The sequence below is a fragment of the Schistocerca piceifrons genome, chromosome 11, assembly GCF_021461385.2.
Source record: "Schistocerca piceifrons isolate TAMUIC-IGC-003096 chromosome 11, iqSchPice1.1, whole genome shotgun sequence".
Lineage (NCBI taxonomy): Eukaryota > Metazoa > Arthropoda > Insecta > Orthoptera > Acrididae > Schistocerca > Schistocerca piceifrons.
Window position 1 is genome coordinate 161400716 of NC_060148.1, and position 14947 is coordinate 161415662.

General features: G+C 40.4%; 1 protein-coding gene across 2 annotated transcripts in view; it reads right to left on the reverse strand.

The window, feature by feature from the left end:
• Window positions 1–14947, reverse strand: part of LOC124720058 (zinc finger protein 708-like) — a 367802-nt gene that overhangs the window by 126417 nt on the left and 226438 nt on the right. For both annotated transcript variants that reach the window (XM_047245325.1, XM_047245326.1), the window contains exon 7: window positions 6585–6647. In XM_047245325.1, the coding sequence (XP_047101281.1) occupies window positions 6585–6647 (63 nt within the window). The remainder of the gene's footprint in view (window positions 1–6584; window positions 6648–14947) is intronic.

Genomic DNA, 14947 nt, shown 5'->3' on the forward strand with positions numbered 1-14947 from the left:
AAGAATAAAATGGCTTGAGGAAAGAAATCCATTATAGCCAAGAAACTTGTGACTGAACCACTAAAAGTTTGCCGAACTTAGTAAAGATGGTGACCCTGAGACCCACTCTCAGCTCAAGCACCATGTTGAAGTGTCAACAGGTGCAAGATTATTTTGGCAACACGAGGAACGCAAACTTGAGGTCATAAATCAATTGTCAAGACACAGAATGGAAAGCATAAGGGAAACAGACCATCTTGTACCTATAATAAAAACAATCATATTTCATGGAAAGCAAAATATTCCCCTACACGGGCACACAGATGATGAGAGTATATTAGAAAACGATAATGATCGTGGAAGTATAGTGAGTAACACGGGAAACTTTAGAGCTCTTATAAGATTTAGAATTGACGCTGGAGACTTGAAACTAAAACATCACCTTGAAACCACTAAAGCAAATGCCACTTCCATACGTAAAACAATGTGTAACGAACTTAAGTCATGCTGTGAAACAGTGATGTTATCGAGATTACTGGAGGAAATCAAAGATTCTCATTATTACACCATAATCTTTGATGGGACTATGGACATAGCGCACATTGCCCAATTGAGTTTAGCTGCAAGTATCAATGAAGATAAGGATTGTAGTGGAAACATTCATGATGAATCTCAAGAGTGTCAACATGAAGAGCGTATTGTTACTGGTGAAGTATTTAAGTACAACGATTCTAGGGAGAATGGAAAGCCTTTCTCTGGCCCTGGAGAACTGTGTGGGTATAGAATGTGATGGTTGCTCAGTTAGTATGTCAGAATTGATAGGAACTGTGGCTACAATATTAAAGAAAGCTATCAATGAGCAAGTAGCACCATGTTGAGGTCATCAGCTCAACCTTGCTGTCTCTCGCAGATGCGAAGTTGCAAGTGTGAGAAACTCACTTGGTACTATTGAAGAAGTAGTATCATTCTTTACAGTGTCTAGCAAGCGGTTTGCAACCTTGAGGAGTCACCTAAAACACTTGCTCCACTCACACTGTCAAATGAGGTGGGTTGAGCGACATGATGCTGTTATTCAATTCGCAGCTGATCTCCAAATAGTTTGCCAAGTTCTTCAAGAAATACAGTTTTGAAGGGATAGAACAGCAGCTGCCAAAACCAATATTTTTGCTTGAGTTCTCTGTTATTGTGAGTTTATCACTCTGTTTACACTGAGTGACACTATGTGCATAACATATCCAGTCAGCAAAATCTTGCAAGTCTCTATCTTGGACGTCACAATGGCAGAAGTAAAATTAGATTCGATGTTCAAGGTGTATGACGACATGAGAGCTAATGCTGATATCCGCTTTGCTTGTATTGTTAGAGGCAAAGGCAGTTATTGTAGAGTTAGACATGAAGGCAAGTGTTCCTTGTCTTACAGGCAGACAAAGACACTGGGAAAACTGCGATCAGAATGATGATGCTATGACATATTGGAAAAAACTTTGTATTCCAACACTGGACAATGTTACAACTGGCATGAGAGAATGTTTTGCTGAAGAAAATATTTATCATATAAAATTCAACATACTTTTGCCTTCACAACTACTGAAACATGATGGTAGTGATCCAGTGCGCAAAGTGAATGATTGCTTAACTGAACTACCATTCTTTGAAGAAGAATCACTCTGATTAAAAAGAGACTAACAAGACAGATTCTTCAATACAAGCAATGACCATAAATGCCCTTAATGATTGGCATTTGTAATGCAAGCATAGTCTCTCTGTCCTAGATCTGACTATCCTCCTTTGCACACAGTGTACAAAATATTTGCCTGTCTACCTGCATCTGTTGCTACAGTAGAAAGAAGTTTTTAGACTTTGTGGTGTACAAAGACATTTTGCCAGGAAGAATAGGTGCACAGAATTCATCATTTTAGGAACACTAACACAATTGTATCTTTTTTATAGCATAAGATGGCATTGTCTTCTATATGTGTATAATCAGTTTGAGTAAAACTTTCTTAAACTTTCCATGTGACTTAATAAGAAATAATGACAGAAAAAGTAAAGGTGGCTTAAGATATCTTTAGTGTCCCTTCCCGGTTTTTCTTTATCTGCCACTATCTCATATGAGATCTGGTGCAAGTTCTGTTGGCCAGCTCTGAACTGTAGCTCGTTTGCAACAACAAAATCTGTTGGTTGGGCTCAGAGGACATCCTAGGCTCACTTTTTGGCTGTTGGCTGAAGAGGTAATGAACGTTTCTTAGTGAGACAAAATAATATCTTTTAATTTGTAGAGTCAAGCTGCAGATGAACAACTATCACCAAATTTGGAGCAGAGTTTAAGACTCAGATCAGACCTTTTATTAGTTTTGTGATCTCCACTACATATTCTGTGGAACATGGTAGGGTCCTCAAGTAGCAGCAATGAGTATGTTTCGGAGATGTAATCTCATCTTTATAAAACTGTAATGTGTAGATTTGTGCAGTCTATTGCACAGTCGTCTTTTGTTTGTTTTGAATGGCCAGCAAATGCTTGTCACAGAGCTTCAAACGGCAGTATGTAACACCAGCAGAGCACTGTACAGGATGCACAATTACTACTGAAAGAAAAGCATATTTTATTCACACCAGTAGAAGATATCAGGTATCAATCACTTAATGCTCCTAGTATGCATTGTTGCTGCTTTCAGATGCAGTGATGCAACTGCACTATCAGTGAGTGTTGACCATAATGGCACAGTGAGAGGAGGAATATTGCACTGGCTGAATGTTTGTTGCCATCATTGTGGGTTGACCCCAGCAAGCAAAATTATACCATATTGTGAAAATTGTTTTTATCAAGAAATGATCATAAGTACGGAATGCCAATATTACACATTCATGTCCACAACACTGCCCAAAGGACTGCTGTAAGGAAAACACGTTCCGATTGTTGGAACAGGATACGACAATACATCTAAATGTCTGAAAGAACAGACCCCACATACACAATTAAGGTGATGTCAGACAATGATCCTTGTAATGTAGATGCACACCACACTAACTCTTACAGGAACCAATTAGACACCATGTGTACTGAGGATCATGAGCATGAGCACTGCATTAGTGGTGTGTGAATAAGTTGAGAATTGGGTGTGACAGGAAGCACGCTATAGTCCATGCAGATGTGATGACCACTGTGTCTAGATGGCATAGTCGTCACTGCATTGCCTAGTCAGCATGAAACTCTGTTTCAAATCCTGGTTCAGCACAAATTTTAAACCCTCCCCATTGATGTAAATTAATGCCCATAGACAACTAATGTCTCTACTTCCTTTGTGCTCTGAGTCATTGTGCTATAGGATCAAAATACTATCTGTCCCCTTGGACATGTCCAAAAGATTAGACAACACATGCATATTTCATGTGTCGAGATTAGATATTAATAAAATTTATTTTGCAGTGATAGTGACTCCTTCCATTTATGTTTAACCAAAAATACGTAGCTTTACTTCGGGATACATTTCATAACCTTGTTTAGTCAAAAATCTTTGCTCCTGAATGTAGCATTACTGAGCTGAAACAACACCCATAGCAGTCAAAACCAATTTGCATGTATGCATTGGGTTACCATTACTTAAAACAAGGATTAATTTGGTACATTATTCGACAGCTAACAATACCGTAATTTAATCGGGGTTGTTTCAGAATCAAGTTACAAAAGTAGTGCTCTGTCTCTCTAATTTTATAATTACATTCCTTCCATGTCTCTGTAGTCAAGAGGTGCAATCTCATATTTTTGTAACTTTAAAGCACATTTGCAGTCTGTTGCACAGCTCTCAATTCTTTTGAATGAACAACTACACAGTGCAGTAATGCATTAGCCTCCACTGGTGAAACATCAAAACAATATCAAGTTATACATTGCTTTCTCTGTGTGTTTTATAGTTAATTCTTGAATAGTAGTACTGGAATGGATATCACATGTGCATGCCGTGTGCAGATGGAGAAGCTGGCCTCAGTTCACGAACATCTGAAGATGCTTTTTGTCATGTTCAGCAGCGTTCAGACTTCTTCCTATTGTAGTAGTGGTGGCTGAGAATTTGGCTTGTCAGATGGGATGCCTAAGGTGCCACCTATTTTGCCCATTGGCTCTGCTGTCATGACACCTTGTGGTGTACACAATGTGGCTGAGTTGTCCTCATCAAATGGTGAGGGATGGGTCGCAACAGTTAGCGCTGTTTGAGGGAGAGAGTGATGTGGAGACTGCCTCACCCATTGACCCTATGAGTGGACTGGCAGGGGTTCATTTGTCAGGGTCCAGACAGGCCCAAGTGGAGAGAAGTTTTCTAGTTAATCAGGGCCTCCAATGTCAAATGCATTATGGAGCTCCTTAGGGAAATGGTGTCCAGTACTGGAAATTAATCCCGTGTGTACTGAATATGTCTGCCAGGGAGCCTCATCCGAGATGTGGAAAATGTCCTGCTGTGGCTATCAGGCACATAGGGTGTGTTTGGGTTCTGAGGCCACCTTCAGTTTATATTGAGAGGTAGCACAAATGGCGAAGAGCCCCTGTGTCACACGTAAGTGCATGCAGCACACACGGTTTGTATCAGCATTCCCAGAACTGATTCGAGTCCTTTGGTTTGGTGTGAGTGGAGGGTCTCAACCAAAGGCTTCATCGATTCTCTGACTGTCCAGACTGCAGACTGCTGGCCATGCGTTACGAGGTGGAGAATTCTAGGAATACTTGATGGGTCAGGGCTGCACTACACAAAGCAAGCTTTTTTTTAGGCTAGGCAGTTGTTTGGGGTCCTCTGATGAATGCATGCTAGTCAGTGCAGAGATACAGAAATCAGACTACATACAAAGTAATGACCATACTACTATCAAAATGTTAACAGTAAATTCTTGATGTATTTGCAGATCCAGAATTTAATGCCCTCCAGGAAAGTTGTCATGATCAAAATACTTTTGGAACTGATAGCTGGCTGAATCCTGAGGTAGAAACACTTGAAATATCTAGCAAAGCAAGGAATGTACAATGAAGAGACAGAGGAGACACCACTGGGATGGGAGTGCCAGAAGAGACGAGGGGAGAGGAAGGAAGAGAATGAATATGGATAAAATTTGTACTAAAAATCAAAGCACATGCTATTGGTGGTAATTCCTCAAATACTAGTGCAAGTAGGATTCTCAGATTCATTAATCTTTTTGAACAGTTGATTCGCCGGGAAATTTTCAAATTTTATATCAGACTAAACAGTTTCACATGACCAGTAATTATGGGATCCATTTCCATTCTTGCAGATGAAATTATGTTTTCAAGAGCCATCATACAGAATTACAATCTCAGTCAAGATTTTTACACCAGCTAGGTATGTCTGTAGTTTTGCACGTAGCTAGTGATCATCATCTGCTTTACTCCAAAGATACCCCAGACTGGTAAATGACTGCCTGTATCGATGTCTCTGACCCAATGATATTATGTAGAACCTGAAAAGTCTCATGTTCTTTGTAAAATCAGTTGCTCATGTATGATTGTGGCAGTTGTATGCTTCAAACATATATCTTTTTACAAACACATGAATTTCCATTAACTATTGCCAGTCACCACTGTACATACTTTTTTTGAACTGAGTACAACTGTGTTTCCTCAGCATTTTCAAATTTTGTTATTAAACTAAAGTGGGTCTTTTCTGTCTGCAATCCAGTTACTCACCACATACTTATTCATTGTGTGATTTATAGTCCATTTAATGTTTGCCCATATTCCTATATGTAAATCATATTGGAAGTAAATGACATTCACTCATTGCCTAAATGGGATGCTGATAACTACGTACCTGCTCTTTCTAGCAAATTTATTCTCCTACCCTTCTTTAAGGACCCATTACATCCATTTACCATTGTTGATTTGCTGGCATCATGATCACTAACCCCTCTATGCACTAATACCATCTATAAGGACATGCTTGTTCATAGTTACAAGGTCTAAAGTATTTCAATCTTGTGTGGGCTGTCGAAGTAGCAGCTTACAACAGTTTTCAGACAACTGTTCAAAAGTACTTCACAAGACTGCCTGTCCATACCACTTGCAATGTATGCACAGACATCTTAGTCTCTACTCAGTAGGTTAGGATCACCTACTTTTTCTGCACTACTTTGTGTAGACTTTTCTTGAATGATTCTGTAACTGTCACAGCAGTATAACATGGTGAATAAAAACATCCAATGCTGGTGTTCACATACACAGATCCATTAAGGAAACTGCTTTAAAACAGGAAATCATAGCTTGAGTCTTGCTAGCAATTATCATATAACTTCGCCAATGCTATCTCATGTAATTCTTATTTGTGCTTATGTGAAGAAGCAATTCTACAAACTCACAAACTAAACTGTTTCACCAGCTCAAAGGTAATATTTAAATCCATATGGGGTAAAGTGTAACAAAATATTCTATTTTACCTGTTTCCTCGTTTCCAACCTGGGGCATACTAAATAATGTAAGTCTTGTCATCTTTACCCTAAAGTAAAAACAGGACTGATCAAGTGAATACACACACAATTGACAACCATCTCATTTTCACCCCAACTCAGCAATGATTAATTCCATGCAGTCATATAAATTCCAAAATTACCTCTTCCTTCGCACCCTCCTCCAACTCTTCTTTTACATTCATGCTGATTGGGAATACTTGGCCCTGTGGCAAAAATAACAAACTGTAATAAAAACAATTTTGTCAAAACAAAACAAAAATTTTGTGAAAAACTGACATACTGAGCCTGTGGCTGTATACGAAGTATAGGTTGATTCTTACACATAAGATTACAGCAACCAGCCACTTTTTATAAAATGGTTAAAATGGCTCTGAGCACTATGGGACATAACTGCTGTGGTCATCTGTCCCCTAGAACTTAGAACTACTTAAACGTAACTAACCCAAGGACATCACACGCATCATCAATGCCCGAGGCAGGACTCGAACCTGCGACTGTATCGGCCATGTGGTTACGGACTGTAGCGCCTATAACCACTCTGCCATTACAGACAGCCCACTTTTTATAATGCTATTTATTCACTTAAATAGCACAATTACCGATTTTAAACCGATTGTTCCATCTTCATACGGCTAGTTCACTTTTTACATTACATTTTGAGTTTTGTTTCCCCATCTGACAAAACTTCTTTGGAGTGGTAATGCCCTACAACCAAAACAATATGTGAGACAGTGTCTTTTTAATCGTAATTGTGCTTCACAATAATTTTAAGTGATCTAAACAAATCATCATTAAATGGAAGATGTTTTGGTTACTTACAATGAAGAAATCTTGTCATTGCGTTCCACTGAAGGTTGTTTAATATCTTGCAACATCGATAACTGTATAATGCATTTTTTTGTAAATATATATGCACAGAATGTAATGCACCACTTACACAGAAGTTTCGTCACATGGATGTATGCATACAAAGATGACGATATTACATCCATAACAATGCCAAAGTCTTCCACTCTCAGAGATATTTCATTATGTACTTGCATGTGATGGATATTTACAAATTGCTAATGTTACATTACTTACTACTTAAATTGAAAGAGAACTGATTAAAATGAAAATAAACAAATGGAGCAGTCAGTTATAAAGTGTTACTGCAGTGATATTATGTAAATATTATGGTATACATTGGAACAAAATTAATGAGAAGGGCGAGACCTACATAAATAAATGTTACAACTATGGACACATTATTGCATACATTGAAAGCAGTAAATGGGTTCGGATGGATGTGCACATATAAATATTGCAAATATTTTAAAAATGGACCTTTATTTATTTATTTACTTTTTCTTGTACTTTAATTTGGAAAGCAGGTGAATGAAATTTTGAAGAAAGACAGCATTGGCTAACTCTGTTTGTTCATAGAGGAGATTTTGTGGTGATTTGCTTTCATATACATATAATTCCATCTCCTCAAGCAAATGGAATGTCATGGGGTGACCTTTCCTCACCTTTTATTTATTTACTGCTAAAAGTTGGTTCTGAGTACTAAATACTGGTTTTTCTTTTTAAATGGCATTCTTGAGCTTCCATGCACGCACATTCACTTACTGAATCACTTACGCAGTTTCTACAGTATACCTTAATACAATTTTCACTGTGTCTGAAGCCAGTTATATCAATCTGTGCACTCTCATTCTCTTTTAATTACCTAACTGCTCATTGGGGGCAAGATTTAAATAAACTTGCTTTGTCTGCCTGAAGGCAGCTCTAGAAATCAGTGCACCGGTTTACTTTATTAAATTATCTACATGCACTTTGAAGTGTATTTTAAAAATTTCCTTTTTCTAGTGGTTCCAAGGCAGCTATAAATTCCTCCGTCTTCCAGTACAGCTATTCAGTTTTAACCTTTGAGATGAGTTATGCAACTGTCTTGTCTTAAAGAGACATCTGTTTCCAAATAATTATTTGTTCATTTGTTGAAGCATTTTCTTTAGTTGCAGTTTGTGAAGGTGGAAATTTTGAATATAAAATCTAAGAACTGGTGTCAGACACAGCTTTTGTCTTTAACTATTGCCTTATTTAAATTATCACTAAACTAAAGTGCGTAATGTCTTAAATTTGATAGTTCAGAGTGTTGTTTGTAATCCTGCTAATGTATCTGATTTTAGTTATTTTTCTTAAATAAATACATTTTAATAAACAATGGTGACTCATGTGAAGCCCAATCCATCCAGTCTTTCCACTTAATTTCCCCTTTTCCTGCTGTATGTTTGGTTGGTAACAGGATGGTTATTTTCCTGGAAGTAAAGGGGGAAGGTATCCTCATACTGTCATTCACAATGATATGTGTGTGTGTGTGTGTGTGTGTGTGTGTGTGTGTGTGTGTGTGTGTGTAGGTACCCACTGCTGAACATGAGATCCCATGACTGTCCAAGTTTGTCCTTATTGAAGAAGCAACAGTTAATCTACAAATTTAAAGTGCATCAGTTTCCGTGTAAGGGCAGTGTTGCCAAACTTGAGGCTCATCTGCAAGCCGGTGTGGACAACTGCTTGGTGATTAGTACCAACTGCACCGTGGAGGTATATGTTGCACTATCTGACTGAGCTCCGGCCATGACAACCTTGTGTCAGAATGTAGAGTATTTAGGAAGTAGTCAAGCCCACCGTAAGCAAAGACATACAATTCAGGCACAATTGATCCATTGGGATAATCACTTATGTGGTATTCCACAATGTAATCTCTATTCTAAGCCAGTTATATTGGCTCTGCAGTTACAGGGGTAGGTGCATGACTTGCAATGTGGTGTCAGTCACCATGATTTAAGAAAATTAAGAGCAATAGAGGTGGTGAACAAGATTCTCCTACCAACAGGTAACTCCTGGAAGTAGTAGCAATGCCACAGACACCTTTAAGGACCAGAATGGAATTCATTTGGGAAATTACCTTACCAAATAATATTACTGCTTGAAGCTATAATGGAACTTTCAATTTAGAATTTAAAGACAGGTGAAATCCATTCTGTGGATCATGGCCAAATTTACATTTCATGCTGACACTTTGGCCATCTCCAATAACATTGTTGTTCAGGCATTGTACCCCCCTGTGCTAAGCTGTGTTTTCAGTTGAATTTTACACAAAATTGCAACATTGAGGGAGTTGTGGAAATCAATTATTGGGCTGACATTGTCATCTCATATTAAGAGGCTGCTCAAGCATAAACATTTTTGGCTAGTGCCGTTTCCTCATGAACTTTTTCCTGGGTACATAGATGAATGCATATCGCTATTCCATCCTTGGAATTGCAAGTCACAGAGATACAAAAACTCAATAATATATTACAGAAAATGCAGCCACACGACCGTTTATTGATCACCTTCGCTAATAAATGCACATCTTTTACTGAATTAGAGGCTTTCGTGTCCGCCATTGAAACCTGAGTTTCGCAGACCAGCAGTGATGGGGGCTTAAGTGTCATTATCAGGATGGGGATCGAGATTCCAGGCAATTTAAAAGGACACCACCCATACGGAACAAGCGTAGGATGTGTTTCTAGTGTAACAAAGAGTGGTATTTGGTATGGCAATGTCTGGTTCCATGGAAATAGAGTCAAAGAGCTGACATCACAAGGAATGAAAGAGGCATGGTAGTGCTCTACTGCCGAAATGCTGTGTCTGTGCCACGTCCGAGGTAGGGGAAACCCTGCCTTACCTTTGGGCACAACTAAACCAGGAACCAGTGTGCACCCTCATCCACTCTGGCAGTTCAGTTTCTCATTTAGATTATCTGTGGTATTTGGAGTTCTGCCATATCTGTGAATTGTCTCATTTGCATCTGTCCTCCCAATGTTGAGCTCTCACTGGGCAGATGTAGCCTCTGATTAGCAAAACTGAGTATGGGAAAATTTTCTTGGCCTGTGAAGTGGACAGTAATTATAAATCTTTCAGTGAACTTAATTTTGGAGTGTGTTTTTCTAAGTGGTAGTGTGTTGTTGTTAGATTGTCAAGGCAGGGTTGTTTATTTTTAGTTTAACCCAGCTGAAAAATTCACATTGTGCTCCTGTCAGGTTGCCACAGGAATTCGTAATGTGTTACTGCAATGTTCACAATTTGAGCTCTGTCACCTTGGTCTAGTAGAGATGAAGCAGGTACTGGAAGCTCTTGATTGTTTACCATAGGTGTTGACTAACAGATTGGACATCACCAATAAAATCCAGTACAAGATTCACCTTACAAATGACATTCCAGAGAGGCAGGATCTTTACAGGCTTTCTCCATTAAAGACGAAATGTATATGTGCTCTAATTAATAATATCTTGTTCGATGAAGTCATCAGACCCTCAACCTCAGCCTATGCTTCTGCCATATTCTCAGTATCTACGGGCAGCAGTGGGGTTTTCATCCAGTCGTGGGTTATCATGCAGTTAATGAGAAGGTAGTTTTGGAATCTGTGCCACTTACCAAACTGCATAATTCTTTTACTTGGTTCAGTCGGGCTCAGTATTTTACTGTCCTGGATCTCAATCTTATTTATTATCAGATCATGTTAACAGAGGATTCCAAGCATATCACTGCCTTCTGTACAGATTGGAACCTCCACGATTTTAACAGGGTGCCCTTTGGTTGCCATTATGTCTTGCCTTCTAGATTTTGTTATTGGTGATTTCACGTTCAAGTGTGTCTGTATTTAGCTAGATGGAATGGTAATTTACAATTCTAGTCTGTCTGAACACTTGCAACATCTTGAGGCAGTTCTGGTTTATCAGAGGGAGGTGGGACTTACTGTGAAACCATCTAAAATGACACTGGCACATAGGTTTCATTATTGGGACATCTTAGTTGACTCTTATTGCATTAGAATTGACCAGGAGCAAACTAGTGATTTGCGAAAAATTCCAGCTCCTAGAAATAAGAAAGGTATGGCACACTTCAAAGGCATGACAATTTTTTTTCGAAATTTTGTGCCCAATTTTACTAAATTACTGGGACACCTTAACGATTTAAGAAATTTCAAATGGGATGAAAGTCATCCGGAATCTTCTGAAGTGATTAAGGTGGCACTTAGCAACCCACTAGTATTACCCATACCCAATTTTGAGCTCCTGTTCCTCTTGCAGACAGACACCTAACTCTTCTGGAATAGAAAGTGGCAGGTGTCCTCCTGCAGGAACAGAATGGGAGAGGAGGTGTTGCGGGTTGATGCCCTATAACCTATGCATCTTGGAAATTTTCATCTGCGGGGATGGAGTATTCTATGCATGAATGGGAAGCCTTGGTGGTTTTGTTTGCCCTTGAGAAATTCAGAATTTATTTGGAACACCAGGAATTTTGTTTTGAGACTGACAATCAAGCTCTTAGTTAGGTTTTGGCTCATTATTTCCTTAACACCCTCTTAGGCAGTCATTTGGACATTTATAAAACTGTTGTCAAGATCAGACCATACATCACCTAGTCTTCCCAGTGTATGGAAGCCCAGAGGTTGGTGGGGGCCAAGGTCATTCAACATGTCACCTTGTCCTCCCTGTATAAGGACGTCCAGAGGTTGGTGGGGGAGTGAGAGAAATAAGGGAGCTAAGATCAACCCAAATTCCCTCATGGGGCTTTTAGAGTCTACCCATTAGGAATGCCTGATGCATAAATTTCTTGTTGATTATATAGGTCTACTTCCTCGTGTGTGGGGGTATTAGGCACCTCTTAGTTATCATAGATGACTTTTCTCGTTTTTTTTTACTCATTCCAAGCAGAGGAGTGACCATCCTGGTAGCTATCCAGCATGTCTTATGAATTTTTTCTATTTACAGGCCACCCAGGATGCTTGTTAGCTTTTGTTTCCCAGCTATTCATGACATTCTGGACTAACAATTCACAGCAAGGTTCAGACGAAGTGGGACATGTCAGTACCATGGCTCAATTTTGTCTTTTACACTGCACAACTCAAGTCCCTGGACGCTACCCCTTATGCTAGCACATCTGGCCAATTCTCTTGTCAACCTGTGCTCAATCAATGACTTGCTTCCAGAACAAGTCACCCTAGCAGTAACACAGCACAACTGGTGCTAGGCTGGGTAAATACTAAAATTGCACATTACAAGCTAGCCATCTGCTACAATCAGGGACTAAATGATTGAGTGTAAAGGTTGGGGACAGAGTGCAAGTTTGAAACCCTAATATTGCTTAAAAATGGGAGTTGGGGCACTAGCAAGATAGCTCCTCAGTTCTTGGGACCCTGTGAGATTGTCAGGGTGGTGAGCCTGGTAAACCTTCTGGTTCTGAATTTACACAAAAGTAAAGCTTCATGCATGCACATTACACAGTCGAAGGAGAGTCAGATGTAAAGGGCTCCTGAATGGTAGGGAAGGGGGAATTTGGTTTGGTGGGGAAGGTTGAGCCATGGTGCACTCCCTCTTTGAATTCCAGCCCCATGTGTCAGGCAGATGTCACTTCTCACAGCTCTGAGCTCATGGTGCCAGTGGGCATTGTGGAGCCAAACTGGGTGTACAGGAACAGCAGTGGATCTCACAGACAGTTGGTGTCTTAAAGGTGTACTGGAGGGTGAACCATGCAGGGGTCATGGGCAGCATGTGCTTTTTGGCTGAACTTCATGTGCCACTTTAATTATCACCATCACTAAAAAAAAAAAAAATCTTCTTTCAATAATGGTAACTGCCATAGTCTGATCAGCCCCAATATTATCATCACTCATCTAAAAGCTGGTAGGTTCACCTCTGGCACAGGTAACGGAAGGGAGACATTGTAGCATGGAAGCAATGAGGCCTTGGTAGATCACTGGATGACGTTGGCACCATATCTGTACACTCAGGTCACCTCATTCCCATAAATTCTGAAAGGGGGAATGATCTCTGAAGTTATGTTAAATCACATCCCAAATGTGTTCGATCAGGTTCACAGCTCACGAGTTGGGTGGCCATCACATCAATTGGAACTCACCACTGTGTTTCTCAAACCATTCTATCACACTTGTGGCCTTGGGAAATGATGCATTATTTTGATGAAAAATGACACTGCCAGTGGGAAATATGATCGGCGTGAAGGGGTGGACCTAACATGAACCATGGACCTTGCCACTGGTAGGGAGGCTTGTGTGCCTCAGCAGTACAGAGAGCCATTCAGTAGGTGCAACCCCAATGGAGGGGTGTCTGTTGAGGGGCCAGACAAATGTGTGGTCCCTGAAGAGGGTCAGCAGTCTTTTCAGTAGTTGCAGGGGCAACAGTCAGGATGAATAACTGATCTGACCTTGTAACATTAACCAAAGAACCGCTGTGCTCACACTGCGGACAAATGAAAGCAAGGGGAAACTATGGCCATAATTTTTGCTTAGGGGATGCAGCTTTAATGTGTGGTTAAATGATGGCATCCTCTTGGGTAAAATATTCCAGAGGTAAAATAGTCCCCCATTCAGATCTCCGGGTGGGTGTAACTCAGGACCATGTCGTTATCAGGAGAAAGAAAACTGGCATTCTACGGATTGGAAAGTGAAACGTCAGATCCCTTAATTAGGAAGGTAGATTTAAAAATGGAAACGGATATGTTAAAGCTAGATATAGTGGGAATTAGTGAAGTTCGATGACATGGGGAACAAGACTTCTGGTCAGATGAATACAGAATTACAAATACAAAATCAAATAGGGATAATGGAGGAGTAGGATTAATAATGAATAAAAATAGGAGCACATATAAACTACTACAAACAGCATAGTGAACACATTGTTGTAGCCAAGATACACACAAAGCCCACACCTACCATAGTAGTACAAGTTTATATGCCAACTAGCTCCACCGATGAAGAGATTGAAAAAATGAATGATGAGATAAAAGAAATTATTTAGATAGTGAAGGGAGACGAAAGTTTAATAGTGGTGGGGGAGTGGAATTCAATATTAGGAAGAGGAAGAGAGGAGGAGGAAGAGGGAGAGAGCAGGAAGAGGGAGAGAGCAGGAAGAGGGAGAGAGCAGGAAGAGGGAGAGAGCAGGAAGAGGGAGAGAGCAGGAAGAGGGAGAGAGCAGGAAGAGGGAGAGAGCAGGAAGAGGGAGAGAGCAGGAAGAGGGAGAGAGCAGGAAGAGGGAGAGAGCAGGAAGAGGGAGAGAGCAGGAAGAGGGAGAGAGCAGGAAGAGGGAGAGAGCAGGAAGAGGGAGAGAGCAGGAAGAGGGAGAGAGCAGGAAGAGGGAGAGAGCAGGAAGAGGGAGAGAGCAGGAAGAGGGAGAGAGCAGGAAGAGGGAGAGAGCAGGAAGAGGGAGAGAGCAGGAAGAGGGAGAGAGCAGGAAGAGGGAGAGAGCAGGAAGAGGGAGAGAGCAGGAAGAGGGAGAGAGCAGGAAGAGGGAGAGAGCAGGAAGAGGGAGAGAGCAGGAAGAGGAAGAGAGCAGGAAGAGGAAGAGAGCAGGAAGAGGAAGAGAGCAGGAAGAGGAAGAGAGCAGGAAGAGGAAGAGAGCAGGAAGAGGAAGAGAGCAGGAAGAGGAAGAGAGCAGGAAGAGGAAGAGAGCAGGAA